This window comes from Artemia franciscana, chromosome 16 (assembly GCF_032884065.1).
Source record: "Artemia franciscana chromosome 16, ASM3288406v1, whole genome shotgun sequence".
Classification (NCBI taxonomy): domain Eukaryota; kingdom Metazoa; phylum Arthropoda; class Branchiopoda; order Anostraca; family Artemiidae; genus Artemia; species Artemia franciscana.
In genome coordinates, this window is record NC_088878.1 from 4,868,928 (window position 1) to 4,895,090 (window position 26,163).

Below are 26,163 nucleotides of genomic sequence, written 5' to 3' on the forward strand. Positions count from 1 at the left end.
GTCTCATTTTTTTTCCCTCCTTAGGTCAATCGATATCAATTGTGGTTATAAAATCTCAATGACTATATGATTTTCAAGAAATGTAAACTTACTAACGAAATAAGGAGTAACCAAGGTTTAACAAGGACTACAACGTTTCAAAGAATTCAGTAAAAGAACAGCAATTCGAAGCTTGGAGACATGCACTTGGGGACAAACCCACGGATTTATAAGGTTTTAAAGGCTTCATTCTAGTACACGATCAGCAATTTGACGCTTGTAAACACATGAAAGGATTAACAAGGCTTCGTATGGTTTTAAAGGCTCCATTTTAGTACAAGAATAGCAATTTGACACTAGGAGACATATTCAAGGATTAACATAAGAGTAAGAAGGATCTGTAAGGTTTTACAGGCTTGATTTGTGCACACTAACAGCAATGTGACGCTTGGAGACATGTACTAGGAGATATATACAAGAAATAACAAGGATCTATAAGGTTTTAAAGACTTAGTTTGTGCACACTAATAGCAATATGACGTTTGGAGACACATATTAGGATACACATACAAGAAATAACAAGGATCTATAAGGTTTTAAAGGCTTAGTTTGTGCACACTAATAGCAGTATGACGCTTGGAGACACATATTAGGAGACAATCTAAGGATGTATGGTTTTAGAGACTTTGTTTTAATTTACAAAAATCAATGTGACAGTAGGAGAAATTCTCAAGGAAGATATAGAATATATAATATCATTTTTCTTAAAATCATGGTTGCAGCAGTAGCTGTAACCTAGTAAATAGGGAACCACAGTCCTTAGTGAGCAATACCGAATACTTGCAGTTCCCGCCTTGAGCAACAAGAATAACCACATATCTGCACCCAGAGCTACATCGGTAGCTCGTCTGTTTCCCATTTTTTTTTTCACGAAGCGATTCTATTAAACCAGTAGTTGTTGAATGTAGGAAGAAGGCCCACTTAAATGGGAATTGCAATATACTCCGCTTTTTAAGCGAAAAAGAGATCATATCACACCAAAAACCATTTTTATCATTTAGCACTTGCTGAAAAAACTAGTGCTTTACTGAGAAATTTAGAGAATTTTTGAATAGAGTAGAGAAAACTTGTTTTTTTTTAAGAAAATTCATTGTATAGGCCTACTAAAAGTTACCGGCAAATGTCACTTAAAAGACAATTGAAAACCTTATAAATCAGTCTTCTATTTTCTGCAAGCTAGGCAAGGACTTTCCAACTCCAAGGAGAATATCATGTTTATTAGGCTGGAAGGCAGGTCAATATTCGCCTGCTTGATTTGTTTTCAGTAAAGCGCTAATTTTTCAGAATTCTACAAATATAGGGATATATCACGAGTCAGTAGACTTGGAGTAGTTTTGGCGCTATATGTAGCATGCGAAGAAATATTTTTTGTTCGTTTTAAGTTTTAGCTTCATTCTTTACTACTATTCAATAAAAAAAGCTAGTTTTTTTTTAACTGAAAGTAAGGAGTGATATTAAAAGTTAAAACGAACAGAAATTATTCCGTGTATGAAAGCGGCTTTTCTCTTCTCAACGCCCCGCTCTTTACGCTAAAGTTTGACTCTTTCTCTCAATTCTACTTTATTAAATAGTAAAAAACTTTAGCGTAAAGAGCGGGGCGTTGAGAAGGGAACAGCCCCTTTCATACACGGAGTAATTTTTGTTCGTTTTAAGCTTTAATGTCGCTCTTTACTTTCAGTTAAAAAAAACTAGTTTTTTTTATTTAATTTTTGAACGTTTCTGAATTAATGCATGTTTGATTTTGGCTCTCCGCACATAAATTATTGAAATGAAATTTGTATATTAATTCTTTTTGGCTAAATGGCTTTCTCTTAGTTTTGATCAGACGATTTTGAGAAAAAATGGGCGGGGAGGCAGCCTAGTTGCCCTCCAATGTTTTGGTTACTTGACAAGGCCACTAGAACTTTTAATTTTTAACAAACGTTTTTATTAGTAAAAAATATACGTAACTCAGGAATTAACTTACGTAACGAATTTTTATATTCTTATATTTTTTTATATATATGAGGGGGTTTGTCCCCTCGTTAATACCTCACTCTTTACACTAAAGCTTAAATTTTGTCTCAACTCCTTAAGAATAACCCCTGAATCAGAAAGGCCGTAAAATAAATAGCTGAAATTACTAAAAATACTTTAGCGTAAAGAGCAAGGCATTTAGGAGGAGATGAAGCCCTCCTCTCTATATGCGTAATAATCTCTGTTTGCTTTAAGTTTTAATGCTGCTTCTTAGTTTTTACTTTCAGTTGAAAAAACTTTTTCATATTTATTCTTTCATTGTTTTTTTTTTACAATAACGCTAGGAAATCCTGCGCCCCCTTCGTTGAATTTCTCTTCCCCCCTGACTTATTCCTCCAAGGAAAGATCCTCCCACATAGCCCCCTCCCCTCTACCCCCCCCCCCAAACCAAAATAACCCCCCCTGAAAAACGTCTGTACACTTCCCAATAACCATTGATGTATGTAAACACTGGTCAAAGTCTGTAACTTGCAGCCCCTCCTCCGGGGACTGTGGGGGAGCAAGTCATCCCAAAGATATAGTTATTATGGTTTTCGACTATGCTGAACAAAATGACTATCTCCGTTGACTTTGTGAAAAAATGAGCGTGGGAGGGGGCCTAGGTGTCCTCCAATTTTTTTGGTTACTTAAAAAGGGCACTAGGACTTTTCATTTCCGTTAGAATGAGCCCTTTTGCGACATTCAAAGGACCACTCGGTCGATACGATGACCCCTGGGGAAAAAAAAAAAAAACAACAACAAATAAACACGCACCCGTGATCGGTCTTCTGGCAAAAAATTCGAAGTTCCACATTTTTGTCGATAGGAGCTTGAAACTTTTACCGTAGGGTTCGCTGATACGCTGAATGCGATGGTGTGATTTTCGCTAAGATTCTATGCTGTTAGGGGGTGTTTTTCCCTATTTTCCAAAATAAGGCAAATTTTCTCAGGATCGTGACTTTTGATGACAAAGACTAAATTTGATGAAACTAATATATTTAAAATCGGCAAAAAATCCAATTGTTTTGATGTATCATTTAGTATCAAAATTCTGTTTTTTTAGAGTTTCGTTTACTATTGAGCTGGTTCGCTCCTTACTACAGTTCGTTACCACGAACTGTTTGATTAGTAAAACTCTGTTTCCTTTATTTCAATTAAATAAAATTAGTCTCTTGAATTCGACACTGAAATTTATGGCTTATTTGGAGTAAATTACAAATAGACTTATGAGGTTAACTAAAATACTCAGTGAAATTATTGCAACTGAAACTTAAAAATTTCTTGGGTTACGCCTTCACTAATAAGAAGAACAGCATATGTAGAAAATGTTAAATATATCCTAAATACTAACAGGCCCGTCACTATATGTTTTTGACAATTATGGAGAATGATATTACCATTTCTTATGTGGGCATAGGCAATGGCGTAATTTTGTCAAAATTCGGAGAGGGAGGGGCAAAGTTGGAGATATTTTTCGCAAATCAAGTGAAAATGACGGTAAAAACCAAAAAATGGACCATAGAACACCATAAAGGTAAAGATATACTAAAAACAAGAGCTAAGAGCTCATATGGCACTTGTGACGAGGTCGAAAGACCCAAGAGCCAAGAGCTCATATGGTATGAGCTCTAGCAAAATTCTAAGGATCAATAGATTGATTTAAAAGGAAAATCAGAGGCTTAATGCCGGTCGGGATTTAAAATAAGAGCTCTGAGTCACGAAGTCCTTCTAAATATAAAAATTCATTAAGATCCGATCACCCAATCGTAAGTTAAAAATACCTCAAATTTTCCTCTCCCTTCAGCCCCCCCAGGGGGTTGAATCGTGGAAAACGACTTTATTAAGTCAATTTGTACAGCTCCCTGACACGCCTACCAATTTTCATCGTCCTAGCACGTCCAGCAGCACCAAACTCGCCAAAGCACTGAACCCCTCCCCCTGAATCCCACAACGAGAGTGGATCCAGTCTGGTTACATTAATCACGTATCCACGACTTTTTATTATTCTACCCACCAAGTTTCATCCCCATCTCTCCACTCTAAGCATTTTTCAAGATTCCCGGTTCCCCCTCCAACTCCCCCAATGTCAACAGATCTAGTCGGGATTTAAAATAAGAACTCTGAGACATGAGTTCCCTATAAATATCAAATTTCATTAAGATCCAATCACCCATTCTTAAGTTAAAAATAGGCTACCTCAATTGTTCAAATTTTTCCAAATTAACAACCCCCAGCTCCCCCAAAAAGAACGGATCTGTTCCAATTATGTCAATCACGTATCTATAACTTATGATTATTTTTCCCATCAAGTTTCATCCCGATCTCTCCACTCTAAGCGTTTTCCAAGATTTCCGGTTTCTAAGATTTCTGTTTCCCCCCTCCAACCCTCTATGTGCCCGAATACAATTCGAATTAAAAATGGAGCATCTAAGACATAAGATTCTTCTATATATGAAGTTTCATTAAGATCCGATCACCCATTCGTAAGATACCTCGATTTTCATGTTTTCCCAGAATTCTGGTTTCCCCCTACAACTCCGCCAATGTTACCAGATCTGGTCGGGATTTAAAATGAGAGTTTAAAAGCACAAGATCCCTCTAAAAATCAATTTTCATTAAGATCTGATCACTCGTTCGTAAGTTACAAATACCTCATTTTTCAAATTTTTCCGAATTACTCCCCCTCCCCCCAGCTCCACCAAAGAGAGCGGATCCGGTCCGATTATGTCAGTCAGGCATCTTCAACTTGTGCTTATTCTTCCCACCAAATTTCATCCTGATTTCTCCGCTTTAAGCGTTTTCCAAGATTTCCCCCCCCCCCAATGACACTGGATCCGGCCGGGATTTAAAATAAGAGATCTAAGTTACAAATTCCTTCTAAATATGAAATTTCATTAAGATCCGATAACTCCTTCGTAAGTTAAAAATACCTGATTTTTTTTAATTTTTCAGAATTAACCCCCCCCCCAGCTCTCCCAAAGAGAGCAAATCCGTTCTGGTTATGTCAATCATGTATCTACAACTTGTGCTTATTTTTCCCCACCAAGTTTCATCCCGATCCCTCCACTCTAATTGTTTTCCAAGATTTTAGGCCCCCCACATCCCCCCAATGTCACCGGATCCGGTCGGGATTTAAAATAAGAGCTCTGAGACACGATATCCTTCCAAACATCAAGATTCATTAAGATCCGATCACTCCTTCGCAAGTTAAAAATAACTCATTTTTAAAAAAATTCAGAATTACCCCCCCCCCCAAACTCCTCCAACGAAAGCGGATCCATTCCGGTTATGTCAATCACGTATCTAGGACTTGTGCTTATTTTTCCCATCAAGTTTCATCCCGATCCCTCTACTCTAAGCGTTTTCCAAGATTTTAGGTTCCCCCCAACTCCCCCCAATGTTACCGGACCCAGTCAGGATTTAAAATGAGAGCTCTGAGACACGATATCCTTCCAAACATCAAATTTCATTAAAATCTGATCACTCGTTCGTAAGTTAAAAATACCTCATTTTTTTCTAATTTTTCCGATTTAACCCCCCCCCCCCGATGATCAAATCGGGAAAACGACAATTTAAAATTTAATCTGGTCCGGTTCCTGATACGCCTGCCAAATTTCGTCGGCCTAGATTACCTGGAAGTGCCTAAACTAGCAAAACCGGGACAAACAGACCGACCGTCCGACAGAATTTGCGATCGCTATATGTCACTTGGTAGATACCAAGTGCCATAAAAAGTGATCAGTTTCTGTGGATACTTGAATTATGCAGGCTTAGCTTAGTTCTGACAAGATTTTTGAAGAAAATAAATTTCAGCTGTGGGGCAAACTGGGATTTGGGGGGCAAACTGGGGTCTGGGGGAAACAGGTCTGGGAAGTGCAGTTGCCCCCTTGTCCCATAACAAATTAGGCCCCTGGATATGGGCCGTTAATTCAGGTTTGGGTCGCTGTGTTACCACCACTAGTCTCTGCCAGGGCGTATTTCCCCATTCGAAAATACTTCAATGATTACAGAAGAATTGTTTAAACAGTAACATGACCTTTAAAAAAAATTAAAAAAGCACTAATCCACGTAAGTGCAAAATACTGATAAAAATCTTATCAGGCGGAAATGGTTTTTATCAATTCTTTGAAGCTGAAACATTTTTATTCAGTAATTTTTCTTTGTTTGTGATCAGCGATTATTTAACACGATATGGGTATGTTTATATCCTTTATTGTAAAAATTTTGCATACCAAGCCCTTTCATAGCCTCACAGATTATTGATTCGAATTAATCCTTAATTTAATCTGCTGGGAGGCAAAAGAAATAAGTCCATTGTTCTTTGTCAAATAACCGCAACAAAAACAAATGGTATATCTCAGTGGTTCCCAACTGATTTCCAGCCATGGCCCTCCTAAGCATTTCTAAAATTCTGATGGCCTCTCTAATACTTAAATTTTGTTGTTCAAAATTTTACACGTATTCACCATGTATAAATGTATCCACGTGTATTCATAAAATTTGACTTTTTGTCCCAATTCTTCAATAGCGACTCTTGAAACATGAGGGTCGTTTAATTCGTATAAGAGCTTTTAAAATTCTTAAAATACACCAGCGTAAAGAGCGAGGTATTGAGGAGGGGGTTTCTTTACCATATACTTGATAATTTCTGTATGTTTTAAGTTTTAATGTTGCTCCTCATTTTCAGTTGAAAAAACTTGTTGTTTTTTTTTAATTTAACTATTAAAGTACGAAGGACTCAACGTGCCACTTCGCAAAAACGTCGGAGAAGGACATGGATCTTTTTTTCTCTTTTTTTTTTGACGCAAAAACCAAAAGAAATTTTTCAGAATCTAGGAAGAAATTATGCCTCGATTTTTTTGTTTCCTTCATGAAAATGCCAAAAATGTGTTTTTCAAAATCTAGGGGATAATTCCCCGTTCTCCCTAATGGCGCCCCTGTAAAGACATCAAAATAAAACTTTCTTTGTGCCCCGGACCCATCTTCAGGCTATCCATACTTGAAAACAAAGATTTTCTAACATCATGCTTGTTAAGGACTCTACTGGGAGGGACAAGGATTTTTTTTTCTTTTTTTATGAAGATACTCAAGATGTACTTTTCATAATCAAAGGTGCATTCCGGTCTGTTTTTTCATTGTTTCCTGAATGAAAATATCCAGAATATACTTTCAAAGACTAGGGGGGTAATTAATCCCCTGTTCCCCCCTTTTGGCAACCCTGTAAGGACAATTTGGGTATATTCATATCTGAAAACCTAGAATTCCAAACGTCATGCTTGTTAAGTACTTCTAAGGAATGTCCGTCTTTTTATTACTAAACTTAGGGTGACATTTATCCAAAATATTTTGTTCATAGCTACAAAATACTAGAAAACCGGAAGGGTAAACAATGAGGGTATAAAAACAACTAGAAACCCAAATACTAGAAAAAATAGACCTCGGCGGAAAAGACCAAGGAGTGCTCTGCAGGGTAGGTGCATCAACTGAAAAGGTAGTAAAGACAATCTGACTTTGAAGATGTAGATTAGTTTTGTCACGTGAAAAAGAAAGACTATTTCGGAATATAGAAACTAATGATTGAACATACCAGAACAGAAGTTCAACCGAGGATAGAGGAAAATTTAAAGAAGATAAAAGCACCAAGCGAGAAGCTGCTAATAAATCTGAATTTATTACTGTTTGAAGATAAGATAGCATTTATTAGCCTGTAAACTACACCCAGTAAAGAAAAACCTTCAAAAACTTATAAGCCCAGCTTAGAGTAGCTAGTGGAAAAACTGTGAGCTTTAGCTGTTGGCAGAGAAGTCAGTGATTACAGTATTTAGAACACAAAGTTTGTAAAATATTCAGTTAAAAAAAAACAAAAAAAAACAGAGTATTTGGTCGAATTAACAGAATTATTGGTACTGGTTAATTACCGAAATACACTCGGGAATTACGATTAGGTTACATATCAGAAAACCGTTTTCATAGCCGCAAGACAAGTGATGGTGATAGAATGCACTGGACGGTGATTATACTTTTTACGGACTAAAATTCGGACTACGGACTTTTCAAATTGACATAAAGGTCATTTTGCATATTTTCGTCCCACAGGTATGATAGCCAAGACACAGTGAGGACAGATTCATTCCTTTTTTTAAAGTTACATAGCTAAATCCTGTTTTAAAATAAGTTAAAGGACGTGACAAATTTTACGGATTACAATTCTACGGACTACAATTCGGACTACAGACTTTTCAAAGTGACCTAGAAGTAAGTTGACATATTTCCGTGCCATAGGTTTGATAGCCAGGACACAGTCAGGGGAGAGTCATTCCTTTTTTAAAATTTACACAGATAAATCCTGCTTTAAAATAGGTTAAAGGATGAGGCAAATTTTACGGATTACAATTCTACGGACTACAATTCGGACTATGGACTTTTCAAATTGACCTAGAGGTCACTTTGCATATTTTCGTGCCACAAGTATGATAGCCAGGACACAGTCAGGGCAGAGTCATTCCTTTTTTTAAAAGTTACATACCTAAATCATGTTTTAAAATAAGTTAAAGGATGTGGCAAATTTTAAGCACAAACTTTTTACGGACTAAAATTCGGACTAAGGACTTTTCAAAGTGACGTAGAGGTCACTCGGCATATTTCTGTACCACAGGTATGATAGCCAAGACATAGCCAGGGCATAGCCATTTCTTTCTTTTTACATTTTCATAGGCTCGCTCCCTAGAGTTGTGTTCATTGGACTTCCTTTTGAGAGCAATCAACTGATGAGGTTTCGGGGATAAGATCCTAAAAGAGACAACTCCAAATAGTGGTGTAGCGTCTTGCAAAACGGTTCGTCATACCAGATGTCCCTCGTGTAGGTGATCACACCGTTACCTGCTTTTGCGTATTTGTAATATCACCTTGGTAAACAGCAGCATAAGTAGGGACAGCTCGTCGGGAAAGGTTGGTGGCTATATTTTCAGAAAAAGGCCATTAACATCACATAACATCTCCTACAGAGAGCTCATAAAGTTACCCAATCAGTGCAACAACTCGCCCCTGAGGCCCATTTTCAAAACTCTGAGTGGTACCAGTATGGTTTTAGGATCCCCTGCAAAAAGTGGGCGTCCATATTTGCCAATAGACTTAAAGCCTGACTTGATACGGATGAATAATGAAGCCGGATGCTAACGGTTTCCTAGACAAAAAAAACTGACTCAGCTTTTGTCACACAGGAGGCTCGAGCCCGATCAAAATATGCATTATATTAGAGGTCTGAGGATAAAAGAATTCCCAAGAGACGCAGTTTGCCAACTCTCGAGCATCACCGTTAAAATAGCATCGGGATGTCATTGCGAGACCTTCGATTGGGCGATTAGTAGCTCCTAAGTTTTGACTGTACTGAAATTGACTTTCGAGGTATCAGGCTACTTTTCTATCTCCATGAGATCCAGTATTAGGGGTGGATAAGCTTTTATTGGTTCGTTCTGTTTATGGACCGCTACAATGATTGTGGTTCCATCAGCAAAATGGTATAAAAGGCTATAGTTTGCCCCCCCCCTATGTAGTTGACACGCACTAGGAAAGCGTGAGTCCCAGGATACTACCCTGAGAAGCCACAACCTTCACAAGACACACACTGGAAGTAAACCCATCGAGAATTCCACGGAGAGTAAGTTTTCTTAAAAAACTCCCTAGAACTTCAAGCGGACGACCAAAAATTCCAAACGCTCTGAGTTTCTTTAGAACATCCTTAGGCTACGCCAGACTCGGACGAAAACTGTTGCAATATCAAATGAGAACACCCTAGTCAAAAGTTCACCTTACTCCTCATGTTGGACATTCAGATATTCTATTGCCGAGCGTTTTTGACGAAACCCATACTGCTTACGGCTTATTTAACTCCAGGTATATGTTAAGGAGTTCAATGAATATTCCTTCGCAGGGCTTACCAGAAAAATGGTGAAGGCTTGTCGGCTTATATGAGCCAATATAGGTAGGATCACTTTCTGGCTTGGGAACAAGGATGACATGAGGGAGCTTCCATACCCTTGAAGAGGATCCAGAGCGAAAGCAAAGCCAGAAGAGTTATAACAGAGGGCCCAACAGTGCTTAAGGATAACATTCGGCAAGTTATCTGGACCGGGTGATTTGATCACATCAAGGTGCTGTACAATCTGCTGGATTTTTGAAGTACAGTAGCTTACGCGGTCAAGGTTGGTATTTTTACAACAAGAAAAGTCACAGACTTTCTTGTCACGGTCATCCAGACTTAAAAACTCGGCAAAGGCTGTAGCAAGAACTTCAGTATGGAGCGTGGTCTAGTCTTCCTGATGCAGAATCTTTGCATCAAGTTCTAATCTATCTACTGGTGGCATTTGAATAGGCATATTTGCATCGTGGGTGGAAGAATAAGGGGGGGGACCAGGCTGCTATTGAAAAAAAAGTTCTCTCACAGCCACTGGCTATAATTTCATAGACTCATATACAAGATACTAAACTAAAACCACATTATTCACCTAGACGCTTTAATTTTTATAGATTTTTCTTATTTATATCTTAGAACAAAAACTATAGTATCTTCACTTCAATTATTTTATCTAAATTTGAATTTCATCATTTTTATTCATTAATCTAATCATTATAATTAGCTTTTTTTATGGATTTAATCAAGCCCTGATTGAATAATCAGGGGCTTGGTTAGTAAGCAAGGCACTTCATGGTTTTGAAAATATAGCATGGATTTAAAAATTTTAAACATGAATTACTTTTGGCAAAAGCAATTCTTTTTATCTTCGCCCAAAGGGAAATAAAAAAAAGAAAAAAAGAAAAAACAGAGCTGAAAATCTAGCAAAACGTTTCACTTGTTTCTTTTTTTATTAATAATTTTATGGTTTTACTGGGTAGCCCTTGATGGCGTTGTTTGATTTTCCCCTCGGAGATAAATTTATGTTTCTTCTTTTATCTGTTGAATGAGCTCTATTATGTGGGCCAGGTACGTCATTTGTCCTTCAGCCTTTAAAAATAAACGGGAAAAGACTAATGTCTGGAATACAGCTTTCCAGGACAGTTGGCTAAAATCTTAGAGTTAGTTTTTCTATCTTAATCTGTTCGACAAGAATTGTAGGGGTTTTGTTTTTATTAACTTTTTTGGCTCTGGGAAAGAGTTGAAGCCCTTCCTCTGATAAAGGTTCTAGGTACGTTCATGCTAATGAGTATACATCCCTTAAAAAAAATCTGACATAAGGGTCATTATTTATGCAATATAATCATTTGATACTTATTTAAATAATGCTATCACAAGCGTTTTTCAAAATCAATACAATTTAAAACATAAACCTTTATACAAATTGTCGATTAACCTCTTTAGGAACACTTTTACCCTTTTCATTTAAACTTCAACATATACGGCCCCCTCGAACAAATGAAGAAAGTGACCAAAAATGCACTTTTTGGTAGCTGCCAGTTTTAAATAAATATATTCTTTTTGTGAAGATTAATTGACTATATGACTGAACCTCCAAGTTTTTGGACAAAAATTATACATTGTCTTGGGGAGTCACCCTATTGTTTTCTCATACTATTGCACTACTACTGCTAACGATTCAGAGCAGCACAGGGTCTTCTGAGGTCAACATAGCGCCAAACCGTGTCAGTTTCTTGGCTACTACCTCAAGGGTACCTATCAAGGGTAATACCCTTGATAGGGTAACCTTGGCTACTACCTCAAGGGTTACCTCATATCCTTGGCTACTACCTCAAGGGTAACTACTACTCGAAGTAGATGGCCTTAAGACCGGTCGGTTTGAACCACAACGAAAGGATGGAATTTTAAAGTGCCTTTCTTCGGTATTTGACCCCAACAGAAGGTCAAAATGTGAAGATATTTATATATATATTTTATATATATATTGGTATTTTTTATATATATTGTTATTATTTTTGAATATTTTATAGTTTTTTTTTATATTTTTACACTGTATCACATTTTCGTCAGTTTTGCCACATTAAGCCGTGAAATAAAATAAGCAAAGCTAATTCGCTAAATTTAACAACCCTTTTCGTACGGAAAAAATCAATCTTCCAGAATCTGTTGATTTCCTAAGACAATTACATCTTCAAAGAAAAGCTGTGCCAATTTCGTATGGCCAACAAAAATTAAACAGTGGGTCTTGTATAGATTGGGTGCTTTAATGCTAAATACGATTGCCATACTGCGGGTACATAGAGGTACTTTTAGCCTCTTGTCCTCCCACCTCCCAGATAAAAATATTTATCAGATCTTTCCTATATTTCTTCATATGATTTACCTATATTTTCTTTTTCTTCTACCGTACAATCCAGAACACACTCGAAAAGTTTACTCAGTTGAATCAGCGAAAAACCGGTTTACCATTCTATATTCAGAGACAATTAGCTTAGACTCGAAGGAAAAATTACACGGTAGCTATTTTTTAATTAAATATTTAATATGTAGAATTGGTATTTTGGTTCATCATATTTTGGTATATTTCATTAGAACCTAACTCCAAATCTCGAGTGCGTTCTGGATTGTACAGTAGTACCTTTTCTTTAATTTGCCCCCTCAAATGAATCCCTACGTACAACCTGGTCAGTTATGCCAATAACCACATAATCGGCCAATCAACTTTGAAGACGTAACTTTGCGAATGCCGTAATTACCAAATGTAGGCCAAAGCCAAATTCTATGCGGTTGACATGCAACTTCGGAGCAGAGTAGTAGCCTATGGCCATGCGCGCAACTTTCGGAAAACATAAATCTTCCTTATTCTAGTTTTATATATTTTACAGGTAACACTCTAAATAAAAGCAAGAAAAAGGATAAAATGGGCCAACAAAATAGTAAGTATTCATTATCAATATTTCACAACTATTCTCTTATTTGATCAATATTTTATTTATGTATGACAAATCATTTAGATCTCTTATTATAATTAATTGAAAGAAAACGGGATGCAAACAAAATTGAAATGGATGACCATTTTAAGGGGTCGCATTTTCCCCAGATTCAGTCCAGGTAAACAAAGAGAGAGAAAAAGAAGAAGATATAAGATAAAGAGAAGAAAAATACGTAAAAATAATTATAAACAGCCATTTGTTATTATCTACAGCCTCAAATGGCAGAAAACAATATATTTAGCCTCTAAAATCTTTATGTTTCATAAAGAGTTGACATTGTAGTCTATTATCTACTTATAGCAATAAAAATCGTTTGTAGTAGTGTGTTATCCTTTGTCTTGGAACAAAAATAATAAGAAATAATTAATTAACAATGAATATCAATAGAGTAAATTTTCCAATTAACTCACTAATGAGATAGCTAAGAGATGTGCAAATCTTTAGAATCAGAATTTCATCCTGAATTTAAATAAAGCATTCATTCCGAAATTAACTTTAAATGCCTACCTGTGCAAATATATATCCCAACTGCAAATATATATCCAAGCAAATATATATCCTATTGTTCAAATATATATCCCAACTGTATATATATGCAATGAGTTCTCTTAATAGCTTTAAATTGATTTAACAGTTTCTCAAAATGATGCAAAATACATTGCATATATGTAGACAGTTCAAGGTGTGTATTTGTTCGTTGGGGGGGGGGGGGTTGGGCGGGGGTAAAGTTTATTTCTGATGCAGAAGAGTGTCATAGTTGGATTCAGGATGCCATTCTGATTCTAAACGTATGTCTATTTCTTAGCTATTTCATTAGAGTTGATTCGAAAATTTACCGAAAATTGAGCTCTGGAACACCATTGACGTCAATTAGGATTTCGGTAAATATATACGAGATTGTATAGCCCACATATTTGGTAGGGAGGTCGGGGGGAGAGATTCGGAAATTTTGAGAAGTAGGTGTTACTTAAGCATAAATAATATTGGAAAGTTCGTCTGGGTAGGTATGAGGTATCGTGATGATTTTCATAAATAATTAGTTTTGGTGTCTTTTCAGTCTATGTTTTGTTGCTGTATTTTTTCGCTTGTTTTGTGTATGTCACCATGGCCCAATTGGACTTTCGTGTGAATAAATCTATCTATCTATAGTCTAGGTGAACAAACTACTCGATTCCCTTTTTAAAAGTTATTTCTAAATATAAAAAACACTAAACGCTAAAGTTTTTCTATGCTAAAGTTTATAAAAAAAACGCTAAAGTTTTTCGGCACTTTAAAATAAGTTACTTATTGGGAAAGGTTTAAACTTTAGCGTAAAGAGCGAGGTTTTGAGGAGGGGGCAACCCCCCTCATATAAGCAATAATTTCTGTTCGTTTTAAGTTTTAATGTTGCTCCTTACTTTCAGTTGAAAAAACTTGTTTTTTTATTTAATTTCTGATCGTTTTTTTAAATAACAGCAGGATATCTGGTTGCACCTCCACGGAAAAATCCCCATTGAAATATCCTCAGGACAATTCAAGCCTGGCGAGAATTACCCGGACAATTACCCTTAACATCTCCACGGGTAAAACTGAGTCGGTAAAGAGCAAGCAAGAGGCTATCACATAATTTTGATCGGACGATTTTGGGAAAAGTAGTGGCGTGGGAGGGGCCTAGTTGCTCTCCAATTTTTTCAGTCACTTAAAAAGGGCACTAGAACTTTTCCTTTCCGTTAGAATGAGCCCTCTCCTGACGTTCTAGGCCGACTGGGTCGATAAGATCACCCCTGGAGGAAACAAACAAACAAACACACATCCGTGATCTTTCTTGTGGCACAAATTACAAAATTCCACATTTTTGCGGATAGGACAGCAGGGTTCTTTGACATGCTGAATCTGATGGTGTCCTTTTCATTAAAATTCTATCACTTTCAGGGGATGTTAACCCCTTTTTTTAACATGAGGCCAATTTTCTCAGGCTCGTAACCTTTGATGGGTAAAACTAAACTATGAAACTTTATATTTGAAGTCAGCACAAAAGTACGATCCGTTTGATATTTCTATCGGTACCAAAATTTCGTTTTTGAGAGTTTCGGTTACTATTGATCCGGTTCACTCCTTATTTACAGTTCGTCACCACGAACTGTTTGATCTTCGAGATTTTAGTCAATTCAAGTAAGTAAAAATTAATGTTTTATTTATTTAAACAGGTAATTCTAATTATTGCAATTTTTGACAGATTACTTTTATATTTCAGGTGGGGTAACATTCGATGACGTAAAAGCTGGAATAGAAAATAAAAACGTAACAGTCATCGATGTTCGAAATCCGGAAGAGCTGACAAATACTGGAAAAATACCAGGCGCTATAAATGTCCCACGTAAGACTAGTTGTATTCTGGGACCTTTCAGGGTCCCACAGCTAAAAATACCAGGCGCTATAAATGTCCCACGTAAGACTAGTTTGTATTCTGGGACCTTTCAGGGTCCCACAGCTAAAAATACAAGGCGCTATAAATGTCCCACGTAAGACTAGTTTGTATTCTGGGACCTTTCAGGGTCCCACAGCTAAAAATACCAGGCGCTATACATGTCCCACGTAAGACTAGTTTGTATTCTGGGACCTTTCAGGGTCCCACAGCTAAAAATACCAGGCGGTATAAATGTCCCACGTAAGACTAGTTTGTATTCTGGGACCTTCCAGGGTCCCACAGCTAAAAATACCAGGCGCTATACATGTCCCACGTAAGACTAGTTTGTATTCTGGGACCTTTCAGGGTCCCACAGCTAAAAATACTAGGCGCTATAAATGTCCCACGTAAGACTAGTTTGTATTCTGGGACCTTTCAGGGTTCCACAGCTAAAAATACCAGGCGCTATACATGTCCCACGTAAGACTAGTTTGTATTCTGGGACCTTTCAGGGTCCCACAGCTAAAAATACCAGGCGGTATAAATGTCCCACGTAAGACTAGTTTGTATTCTGGGACCTTCCAGGGTCCCACAGCTAAAAATACCAGGCGCTATACATGTCCCACGTAAGACTAGTTTATATCCTGGGACCTTTCAGGGTCCCACAGCTAAAAATACAAGGCGCTATAAATGTCCCACGTAAGACTAGTTTGTATTCTGGGACCTTTCAGGGTCCCACAGCTAAAAATACCAGGCGCTATAAATGTCCCACGTAAGACTAGTTTGTATTCTGGGACCTTTCAGGGTCCCACAGCTAAAAATTAAGCTCAGCGGTAGGAACTCAAAAGGTGTTACAAGCGGAAAACTGAAAAATAAACTTTTCTTCTTGTCTGCCATTAAAGTACCGAATGCCATGGAAATTAAATAGGTTGAGTTGAGATTTAACCATTGATTAATTTAGTAAACGATTACTTAAACATTAATTCGTTTAAACTGATTAAGTAGCAACTTACGCAAATATCTATTTTTTTAAAACTCACCAAACTTTATTTTATAAAAAACTATATTTAAAAAACATATTCAGAAAATTATTAATAATATCAATCATTAATGAAAAATATGTTAATGTGCAGAAATACAGTTCTTGGTAGTAGGGGACCAAATTACAGAAGAAAAAGAAAAATACGGGCTAAAAATCAGCAAAAAAAAGGCTAAAAAATACAGCACCAAACAGAGTAAGATGGCACAGCTTTTCTTTGAAGATGTAATTGTCTTAAGAAATCAACAGATCCTTGATGTTTGAATTTTTCCGGACGAAAGGGGTTGTTAAATTTGGCGAAGTAGCTTTGCTTATTGTATTTTACGGTTTAATGTGGCAAAACTGACAAAAATGCAATACCGTGTAATAATATATAAAAAATTATAAAATATACAAAAATAAAAACAATACCTATAAAAAAAAATATGAAGCTAATCTGAAAGCTTTAGCAGTATTTAATTTTTTTTAAGCAAAGGAAATTAAAAGCTTAAAGGGACTATGATACCCCAATGCGAACTCCCTAATTTTAAACAGAAACATATAATAGAATCTTGGTTTTCAGGTGCAAATAGACATCAGAACTGGGAGGGGGAAAAGTTTTTTTTTCCATGTCCTTCCATATCCTTGGTACTTTAAAGACCAGTTATTTGTATGATATATGAAAAATATAAAATAAACAAAAATACTAATAATATATACAAATAAATTTTGAAATATATCCAAATCTCCACTTTTGAAACAAACTCTCGATTATCCGAGGTCCTCCAAGAAACCAGATTATTTTGAAAAATACAAACAAGATACATGCACGATAATAATACTATGTAGTATACAGTCCAATTGGGTTACAACCCGAACCATAGATTGAAATAAAATTGAATAAGAAAACATAAATATAAGTGATAAAAATAAAACAAAGCTCGTTGAAATTATTTTTGTGTTTCGTTTTTGACTGTTTTTGACTTCCTCGTTCGGAAGATCCGCCGAACGAATTCACCGGTATAGCCCCCGCTTAGCAGCAGTGGCTATACCACTCACCCAATTCTGTGAATATTCGAGAGGTGAGTGAATTCTTCTTTATGACAGAGGGCATTACACATTCTAGGAAGTGCTGAATCCTCCTTGAAAATCAAATAGGATAGGAAAAACAGGTATTCAAAAGAGACTTATTCTTAAAAAAGAAGACTTATTCACTGTTCTTTTTTTATAGTGACCCCCTCATATAAAGTCTTTGGATTATCATCAGGGGTTTGGGTTGCAAATTTATAATTAATTAAATCTGGCATTAGCCCCCTTATTAGGATTGTTAGTTCATTTGTTATTAGATAAGTCTATCTATTATCAGTCCTTGTGTCATTCTTAGGGCAGAAGAACTAAGGTAGATAGTCAAAGAACTAAGATAGTCATAGAACCCATAGTTTTCCAAGCATTATGTTAAATGGCACGGGTAAACGGTGGGAGCAAGCATGACTCTCTTATTGGACCAATACTTGTTTGTTAGCATTTTTCTTCAAAAAGAAAAAAATCGGCGTCATTTTTGCCGATAAGAGTTAGAAAACTTTGGAATTATTTAAAATTAAATAATACAACAGATATTTAATCTGATATCCAGGTATTTCCGAACATTTTATTTTCTTTTTTCTACACAACGAAGTGAAAAAAGATTTTTTTTTTTTTTGCACTCCGACCTGAGAAATAAGATCGAATGCAAAAAAACTACAGCAGCCAAAACTATTACAAAATTTTAAATGTACACCTCACAAAGAAATCATCCAGAGCTATAAAAAGAATACGAATAGCTACGTCGACTTCAGAGCCTGTAATTTACGCCTCGGCAATTTTTTCATGTTTTATTTGCAAGCTCACCCTCAAAATTTAAACTTGGTAAAGTCACTTTTTCCAAACAGTGTCTCAGGATACCTCTCCACCCTCCCTTCTCGATGAGATCCCCTAGGGAACGGGTTCTGTCCCCAAAAAGCATTTATCACAAAGGCCTGGACTTTAGATTTTGGAAACTTGGGGGACAAACATGAAAAGTATCGGATGACATGCCCCTAACCCCGCTCAGCACTCTCATCCGAAGGCAGAGAATCAGGATATCGGTACAAGGCTGTATCCAGAGTGGGAGGGGGTGCAGTGTTTGACACCCCCTGAAATTTCTGTTCGACTCGTACACACGTAACAAAAACAAATATAAGCAAATTTTTGATGCGTTTTTAATTTTTTATACCCCCTCCCCCTACAAAAATTACCCCCAGAACAAAAATCCTCGATATGCCCTTGGATTGGTGCATGCGCCGCGTGGACCATTGATCAACTACGGAAAAGTTTTTTTGAAGTTTGGTTTTATGCTTTCTCTTCTTGAATTCTAACGTTAATTTTTTCCATAAACAGTTTTATTTTGATTCCTTCGTAAGATTAAAACCCAATGCCTTTGGACAATACTTTTAAAACACAAACATACAAATAAAAGGCTGGTAATAGTAATGGGAAGTACAAGTTTGTTTTCATTTTATAACGCTATTAATTAATTACAGAAAACTTTACCACTCATGCGTCATTAAATTGAAGTCAGTAGAACATAAGAGGTAATAATGTATGATAAGAGTTATTAGCATATTTAGAGCAATAATTATAAAGATAGGATTAATCCTTATAAATTTCCCTTCATACAAACATTTCCCTGCATTATTGCGCTTTTCTTCCAATGGCATGCATGAGTGGGCCTCTTGACCCCTCCCTTCGATATCTAAGAAGTCTCACGGTTTCTCCACATTTTTATATAAATTTCATTTCTGTTGCCCTTTTTCTTCTATTTATGAATTCTCTCTCCCCTCTGTCGAAAAAGTTCGTGCATTTTTCTTAAGCTAAGTCTTGGTGGGAAGGGTAGGGAGGCCGTAGCCCCCCTCAAAAGCCAAAAATCAAGATTCAAGAAGGGGAAGTCTTAAACATGGTGAAAATGAAATTTCTAAAGGGGTTCCCTCCTCCTCCTGTTAGAAATATCCTTAGTTCCTCTAAAGAAAAAAAAAGTATACCACCTCTCTCTTTCTTCTTAATAAAATATACAATTTGCTTATAAATCATTTGTTTATAAGATTTGTTGATAATCTAGTAAAGAGTAAGGTTTAAATTTATAAAAAGTAGAAACTGCTCCAGATAAGATGGCAGCAGCTTTCATTCCCACTGTCACTGTACCTTTACTGTGAATCCACGGTCCTTCGACCTGTTTCTTTGAAGGGAGATTTGTTGCACTATCATCTGCTTAGTGTATCGCAGCTAGTCTACGTCATTACATAATTACTTATTGACTGATACTTGTTTAATTACTTAGTCTATGCAACAGGAGAATTATGCAGCGAATTTTTCATACAATGATTTAGTAAGGTACAGTAATGACAGTGGTCAAGTATGGTTCTGAAGAATGGGCGCTCCAAAAAGCGGATGAAGATTTACTAGATTTTTTCTAGAGAAATTGCCTACGGATTGTTCTGGGTACCCGGCTAACTGATGGTATTTCAAACAGTAGACCGTACGAAAAGAGTGGTTCAATCCCGCTTTCTAGGGCTATACTGAAAGAAATGTTGAGATGGTTAGGGCACGTTCTGCGGATGAAGGATGGCAGATTGCCGAATATTGCCTTTTCGGCCAACCGTCTAGGGCTAAACGGAAAGCAGGTCGTCCTCGTATGGGCTGGGAAGATGTCATAAAGAAAAATTTAAAGGAGATGGGAACTTCCTGGGAGGGTGTAAAGAGGGAGGCTTTGAATAGATTGGGATGAAGGAGCGTGCGTAGCTTTGTTGGCCCGAGGTAGCTTGGTGCTGCGGTGAGTTTTTAGTAGTAGTAGATTGGGTATTGGGTAGGACGCATCGTAGTTTTGATCCTGGAACCTATCATAATTATCCTGATAACAAAAATACATGATAATATTAGTATTTATGGCATGCCCCATCTTTTCAAGTTTTATTCTTCATGAAACATTCCTTTCACCAGTATTAATTTATCTTGATTTCCTATAAAAAAAAGTTATAACTGGCGTCATTTATGGGTAAAGAGGCGATGTGGCTCAAACAGAGCCATTTTTAGCTTTATTGGACTTTTTGGGAGATAGAGCAGAGATGCGTTTTAAGATGTGGCAAATAAAGCCTCCTCTACACCCTCGGAAGTTCAACCCTTACAGATATTTACTCATTTAGCATGACCCTTCGCCTCTCACATATTTGTTACCCTAGGGCCGAATTCTTTTTAGTTTTTAGTCTTTTACAGTCTCTATGTCTACCCTCATTTCAAAATTATGTTTTTATGTTTCAAAATTATTATTCATAGAATATCAGGTTTCTAGCTCGATTAGTTTGGTTTTATTTTCAGTAAAAAGAAAAAGGTTCACAAATATATACACAACCAATATTCAATTGATTTTATATTCATATTTTTAAAAATATTTTATTTATATTTTAGATATTTTATTTATAAAATACATGTTTTTAAAAATTTATTGAGTAGGTTTAACGGTATTTAGCATCAAAAAATGGTCTAGATACAAGCACAATTTTTTTTAAACGACATTAGAAACTATAGAAACTAAAAAATCAAACAGTAGATTTGATAGTTACTTGTTCTCTATTATGATATTTACGTAATATTTACTTTTTTCAGTGCCATCTATCAAGAGTGCCTTTGAATTGAGTGATAGCGAATTTAAGGAAAGATTTGGCATTAACAAACCAACAACAGAAGACAATAGCGTCATTGTTCACTGCGACAATAGCGTCATTGTTCACTGCCTGACCGGGAAAAGAGCCGCGAGTGCAATTGAAATTTTAAAGGGACTAGGATACCTTAACTTAAAGTAAGTCAAAGATACGAAAATATAAAAGAAGAAACCTTATTCTCTCTTTTCAACATCGTAAACCAACTGAATCTGACTGTATACTGGAGAAATACTTGTTTCGGGAATATACACCATAAATATTATACAGTATACAAAATTTAGTTCAGAAATGGGATATATCACAGCGCGCGGTTTGGGAAGTTTCCCAAAACGTCACAGCAATAGCTTCAACAGGTCTCCTATATTCCCATCGCAAGGTGCTTAAAAATTTGTCATTGCGCACGCGTGAAAGCGGAGTCATGACGAAAGGTGTGCGACTGATGTGTCCCAAAAATCCGTAATGGAGAGTATAGGAATTTTCCATACTGTATAATGTTTATGCTTTGCGGGAAAGCAACCTGCTCTATAACGCCACATGATTAGTTTCGGATTGCTGATTAGCTGGATATTTCGGATTTTTGCCAAGTATAATTGTTTTTTTAATTAATAAGATAAAGAATATAGTATACGATCTACGTTTATTATATTAACATATAGTTTATCAGATAAAACTAAGATATTGTTTGTTACTCAACTGGAAAAAGAAGCTAATCTGAAAGCTTTAGGGCAGTACTTAATTTTTTTTTTTTTTTTTTTTTTTTAATTACGAGAATTTCGTTTGAAGCGAAGGAAATTAAAAGCCTAAAGGGACTATAATACCACAACTTGAAATAAGTCCAAGGTACAAAAATATAAAAGAAACCGTTCTATAATGTCACATGTTTTTTTTAAGATTGCTGATTGGCTGGATATTATGGCTATTTACAATGGATGACTTTCTATATAATTACATTAAGTAAGATATAGTTTCTCCTTTACTGAAAAAAACTAATGAAAAAAACTGGGTGTAGTATTTACAGGAAAGTCTAAAAAAAATTACATGAAAATTAGTTCGCAGCAAGTACATTTGAAAGCTTAAACACAATAAGATGCCTCAACTTAAAGTAAGTCCAAAATATGATAGTATTACATGAAGATCTGCGAATATGAGGCAGTTCATTTAAGTGGGCAATTCATAAGGTGTATTTAATGGTTTTTTTCTCTGGTCCTCCAGAGAAAAAAAATATATATAAAGTATAAAAAAAAGAAAAAAAGAAAAGTATATGCTACTGTTTTTTCTATGCCTGTCGTCAAGGCTGCATCCAGGATTTTGTTTGGGAAGGGTTATTTTTTTCTGGGACGGGGGGGGGGGTTAAAAGTTTAAAAATTTAGAAAGCGCATCACAATTTGCTTAAATACATTTTTGTTACATTTTTATGAGTAGGCCACAAATTTCGGGGGAGGGAGTTCGCACCCACCCCTCCTGGATACCACCTTGCCTGTCTGACCAGCGAATGGCTAGTCTAAGAAATATAAGACTCCCAATCCAAAGAACTCCTAATTCTATTTAGTCTTGAATAGGATACCTTAAACTTGGCTAACTTAAAATCAAATTACTTTTTTTCCAGGCTTTACTCAGGAAGTTTCTCCGACTGGCAGAAGAATAATGGACCGATTGAAAAGCTTTAAATCAACAAGTCTAAAATATAAACAAAATTAGACTTACTATATCTGTGTTCATGTTGTATAATAAAACGTTTCCGTCCTGATTTTCAGTATAGGTCAAACAAACAGTAGAGAGGTCATCCAAATATGACAGACTCACATTTTTTATGTCACCAGATCCGATTGGACACAGGATTTGAACCTAAGAAATACCGATTTTTAATTACAAATGAAATACAGCTTCCTATCAAAGGCTGATCTAGAACAAAATCTAGGGGGGGGGGCAATGTGACATGGGCGCCAATAACTGACCAAATTGACAAGTTTATTTAAAAAAAAGAGTAAATAAAGAAAAAAACGGAATGAGTGCGCCAGAAAAATCTTGGGCGTGGGGTCAACTCCGCTCCCCAGGATCAACCCCTTCTTCATGAAAAGCTCAGGCAAACTTCTAAATCTCAATGGGGTTGCAAAGGAAGAGTTTTATTCCCCTTAGGGACTGACCTGTAACACCGATCAAGGAAACAATTCAGTATTCAAGCCAGAGTTATAAAATATTTTAGACATAAAATTTGTCAGAATACGTAGAAGCCGCCAAAATAAAAATCCTCATACTGTTTTGAAATGTAGAAATTCCAATTCCGTTATTTAATCCCCCTTAAATAATTCCAAAGAATGGTTCGTGAATAAAAACCAATTGAAAATTATTTCTTGTTGGGATGTGGGGACTTACGAATGATTGATTTAGTTTTAATTTTGGTTTGATTTATGTTTAAGCTAGGATGGTCTCTAGCCTTTCTTCTTTTTTCTCGTTAGTTTTCCTTTTCTTCTTTTTTCTTTTCATTTTTCATTTTAGTTTTCTTGATTTACCTTGCTCTTCCTGAACATATTCGTGTTACTTTGTGTTTCTCTCGTGCTAGGCATTTAGAAAATAGTGAGCTGATAACGCACCGAGCAATGCTCTCCGTTGGCTAGAGTTAAAATTTGGATTGTAACTATTTGTATTAATATAAATTTACTGTACTATCAACGTTGCACGTTGAAACTATTCCCACTAAATCTTTTATTTTATTGAAAACATTTTTTTCCAAAATAGGTGGGTAAATAAATTTAAGAACAGCGTAGAAACATTGACTAATACTTGAAAAAACAGCATGGCTTAGAAATATTCCTTTCAACTATATATTCATTTCTACTAGGAAAAACAGTTAGTAGTTTCCAGTCACAGCAACTGTATTTAAAAGTCGGGATTCTTTTTTCAGTATACCTAAACTTACCATCCAACTAACCACCTGAACTTCATAACCTAATCGAAGTAGCTACCGAATTACTCTCTAAACCGTTTCAGAGGCAAAATGAAGCTTGACTAAACGAACTTTAACCCCAAAACATTTTTGAAATTCCAGTCTTAATAAAAAGTAAACGGATACAAATAATAATAAAAAAAAGTACAAGACGGTTAGTAAAGCTAACCCACAGTTGGCATTAATAAACAGATAATTAAATAAATTTAGTAGACAAAACGTTGGAAACTCAAAATTACTTAAACTAAGAAGATTGTTGAGTATACTATTGATAATGACGCATTTATTTACCAAAAATACACATAAAAGTGTCACTTTGGAGTAGAAATAAAAGAGAAAATACTGTAACAAAAGAAAAAACAAATATAAGAAAGCAAAACAGAATCATGAAAAGCACTGAGAACAAAACAACACTACGTAAATGCAGAAAGTAGTCAAAACGAGGAATCAAGTCCTTCCAAAAAATGTGCAAGTATACCAACAACTGTGGTTAAAGACTCCAAGATCCCATAATGAGGGGTAATCCGTCTCTTCTTGCTCCATAGAGGCACACACAGCAGAAACTTAGCGTATCGAGAAAACGCTGACCTGATTTATTTTCTATGCTTTTCCGTAAGAATGTTCGAAAGCGACGAAAGACCAAGGAGGAGAGGCATAGCAAAGGAATTGTACACTCTCCCTAGAATGTGTTGGTTATACCGTTTTTGTCAGAGGCAACACTGAAGTAAAGGTTATAAGGCTTCTATGTTTTATTATTAATTTTTCTTTTCAAAGGCGTTTTCAGTAAAGCGCCAATGACGCACTAGACCTTAGACTTTTACAGTTTGGGAAGCGAGCAGTAGCCAAACTCTTGTCTATACTGATTTGTATTCGTTTTAAGCTTGATTTGCATATTCAACTTAAGTTTCCCCAAGGACATCCAAACAAAATTTTGGCATAGCCATAAAAAGGTCCAATAACTATGTTCTTGGGGATGACATGACCCCACACAGCCCCCTGAGAAGAGGACTGTGAGTTACGCAATTTACACATGGTTTACGTATAGTATCTACTACTACTACTGCTAAAAACTCGATGCCACACCAAGCCGCCAGATGCCAACAGACCTACGCACGCTCCTCCTCCAAATATAAAGACCCACTGTTCTTAGTACAAAAAAAATAACATAGGCTAGAGCAAACACAGATTAAGCTTCAAAAAGCAAAATTAGCGGACTGAGTTAACTATCGGAAAAAGTGGATGATTAACATCCACAGGGGCATACATATTTCTCTTGAGCTTATTTCAATTATTTAACCATTGAAATAGTCTACTAAATACTAATAACAAAAAATGACTTACTTCAGACCCATAGTAAATTCTAAGACTATGATTTTGGACAAAGAATAGACGATTTGTATCCGTATCATATAAAGCATCTAACACTGGACCTTTTTCATTTGGTATCTTGTTCACACTACAATTGTACAACTCAATATTCCTCATTTTGATTCTGAAAAAGAAAAATCATGATTAAATCATTAGATGACTGCATAAGGGAAAGATAATGGCTTGCAAAGACACTCACTAAACAACGTCAAAACGGCTTTTCCCATTTCACCAGTTAAGGTGATATCTATGAGGGATTGACAGTCCACCACACAGAGCCCACAATAGGTTATTTGGAAGCACTCGATCAGGGTAGGAACAACTGCATCCAAGTTACTATATAGTCTAGAATATGAATTTTGTCAACAACTTCACGTACCATACAAACATTCTTTAGCGACATTCATTACAACTGTACGCTGTACAATCAAACAACTCAGTATTTTTCATTTAGGGTATTTTCAAAGACCATACTGCCTTACCATTACGTACAAATAATAGTTCAATAGGGACAAATTATTTTATTTGACAGGGAAATTAATAACACAATGTCTGGATATTTCGGTCACACACACAGTGGTCGTGCTCAGCAGATAAACTAAAATAATATAAATAAAACATCAACATTTATTGTTTTATAATGTTTGCGTTTCTTTTACGGATTCGTTTATAGTTATATACTTGTTTGGTCACATTATCCTCATAAATACGACGTAGGCATCTGCTGAGGACGGCCAATGTGGATGTGACCGAAATATCCATAAATTTGTTATTTTCT

At 36.1% G+C, this 26,163-nt stretch overlaps 2 protein-coding genes across 4 annotated transcripts in view; one reads left to right on the top strand and one right to left on the bottom strand.

The window, feature by feature from the left end:
- The window catches only part of LOC136036935 (elongator complex protein 1-like), a 182,043-nt gene extending 156,515 nt beyond the window's left edge, over positions 1-25,528 (bottom strand). For both annotated transcript variants that reach the window (XM_065719323.1, XM_065719322.1), the window contains exons 1-2: positions 25,359-25,528; positions 22,778-22,918 (exon numbers count right to left, since the gene is read on the bottom strand). In XM_065719323.1, the coding sequence (XP_065575395.1) occupies positions 22,778-22,918; positions 25,359-25,502 (285 nt within the window). In that variant the 5' untranslated portion in view covers positions 25,503-25,528. The remainder of the gene's footprint in view (positions 1-22,777; positions 22,919-25,358) is intronic.
- LOC136036937 (rhodanese domain-containing protein CG4456-like) lies at positions 6,150-22,820 on the top strand. Of its 2 annotated transcripts, XM_065719327.1 has the most exons (5): positions 6,150-6,229; positions 12,832-12,882; positions 15,173-15,295; positions 21,018-21,210; positions 22,680-22,820. In XM_065719327.1, exons 1-5 carry the CDS (start codon positions 6,226-6,228, stop codon positions 22,738-22,740), a joined length of 432 nt encoding a protein of 143 aa, XP_065575399.1. In that variant the 5' UTR covers positions 6,150-6,225; the 3' UTR covers positions 22,741-22,820. The 2 variants fall into 2 exon arrangements, with proteins under 2 accessions (XP_065575399.1, XP_065575398.1); XM_065719326.1 differs by lacking the exons at positions 6,150-6,229; positions 12,832-12,882 and adding an exon at positions 12,926-13,057.
- Positions 25,529-26,163: the final 635 nt, after the last annotated feature.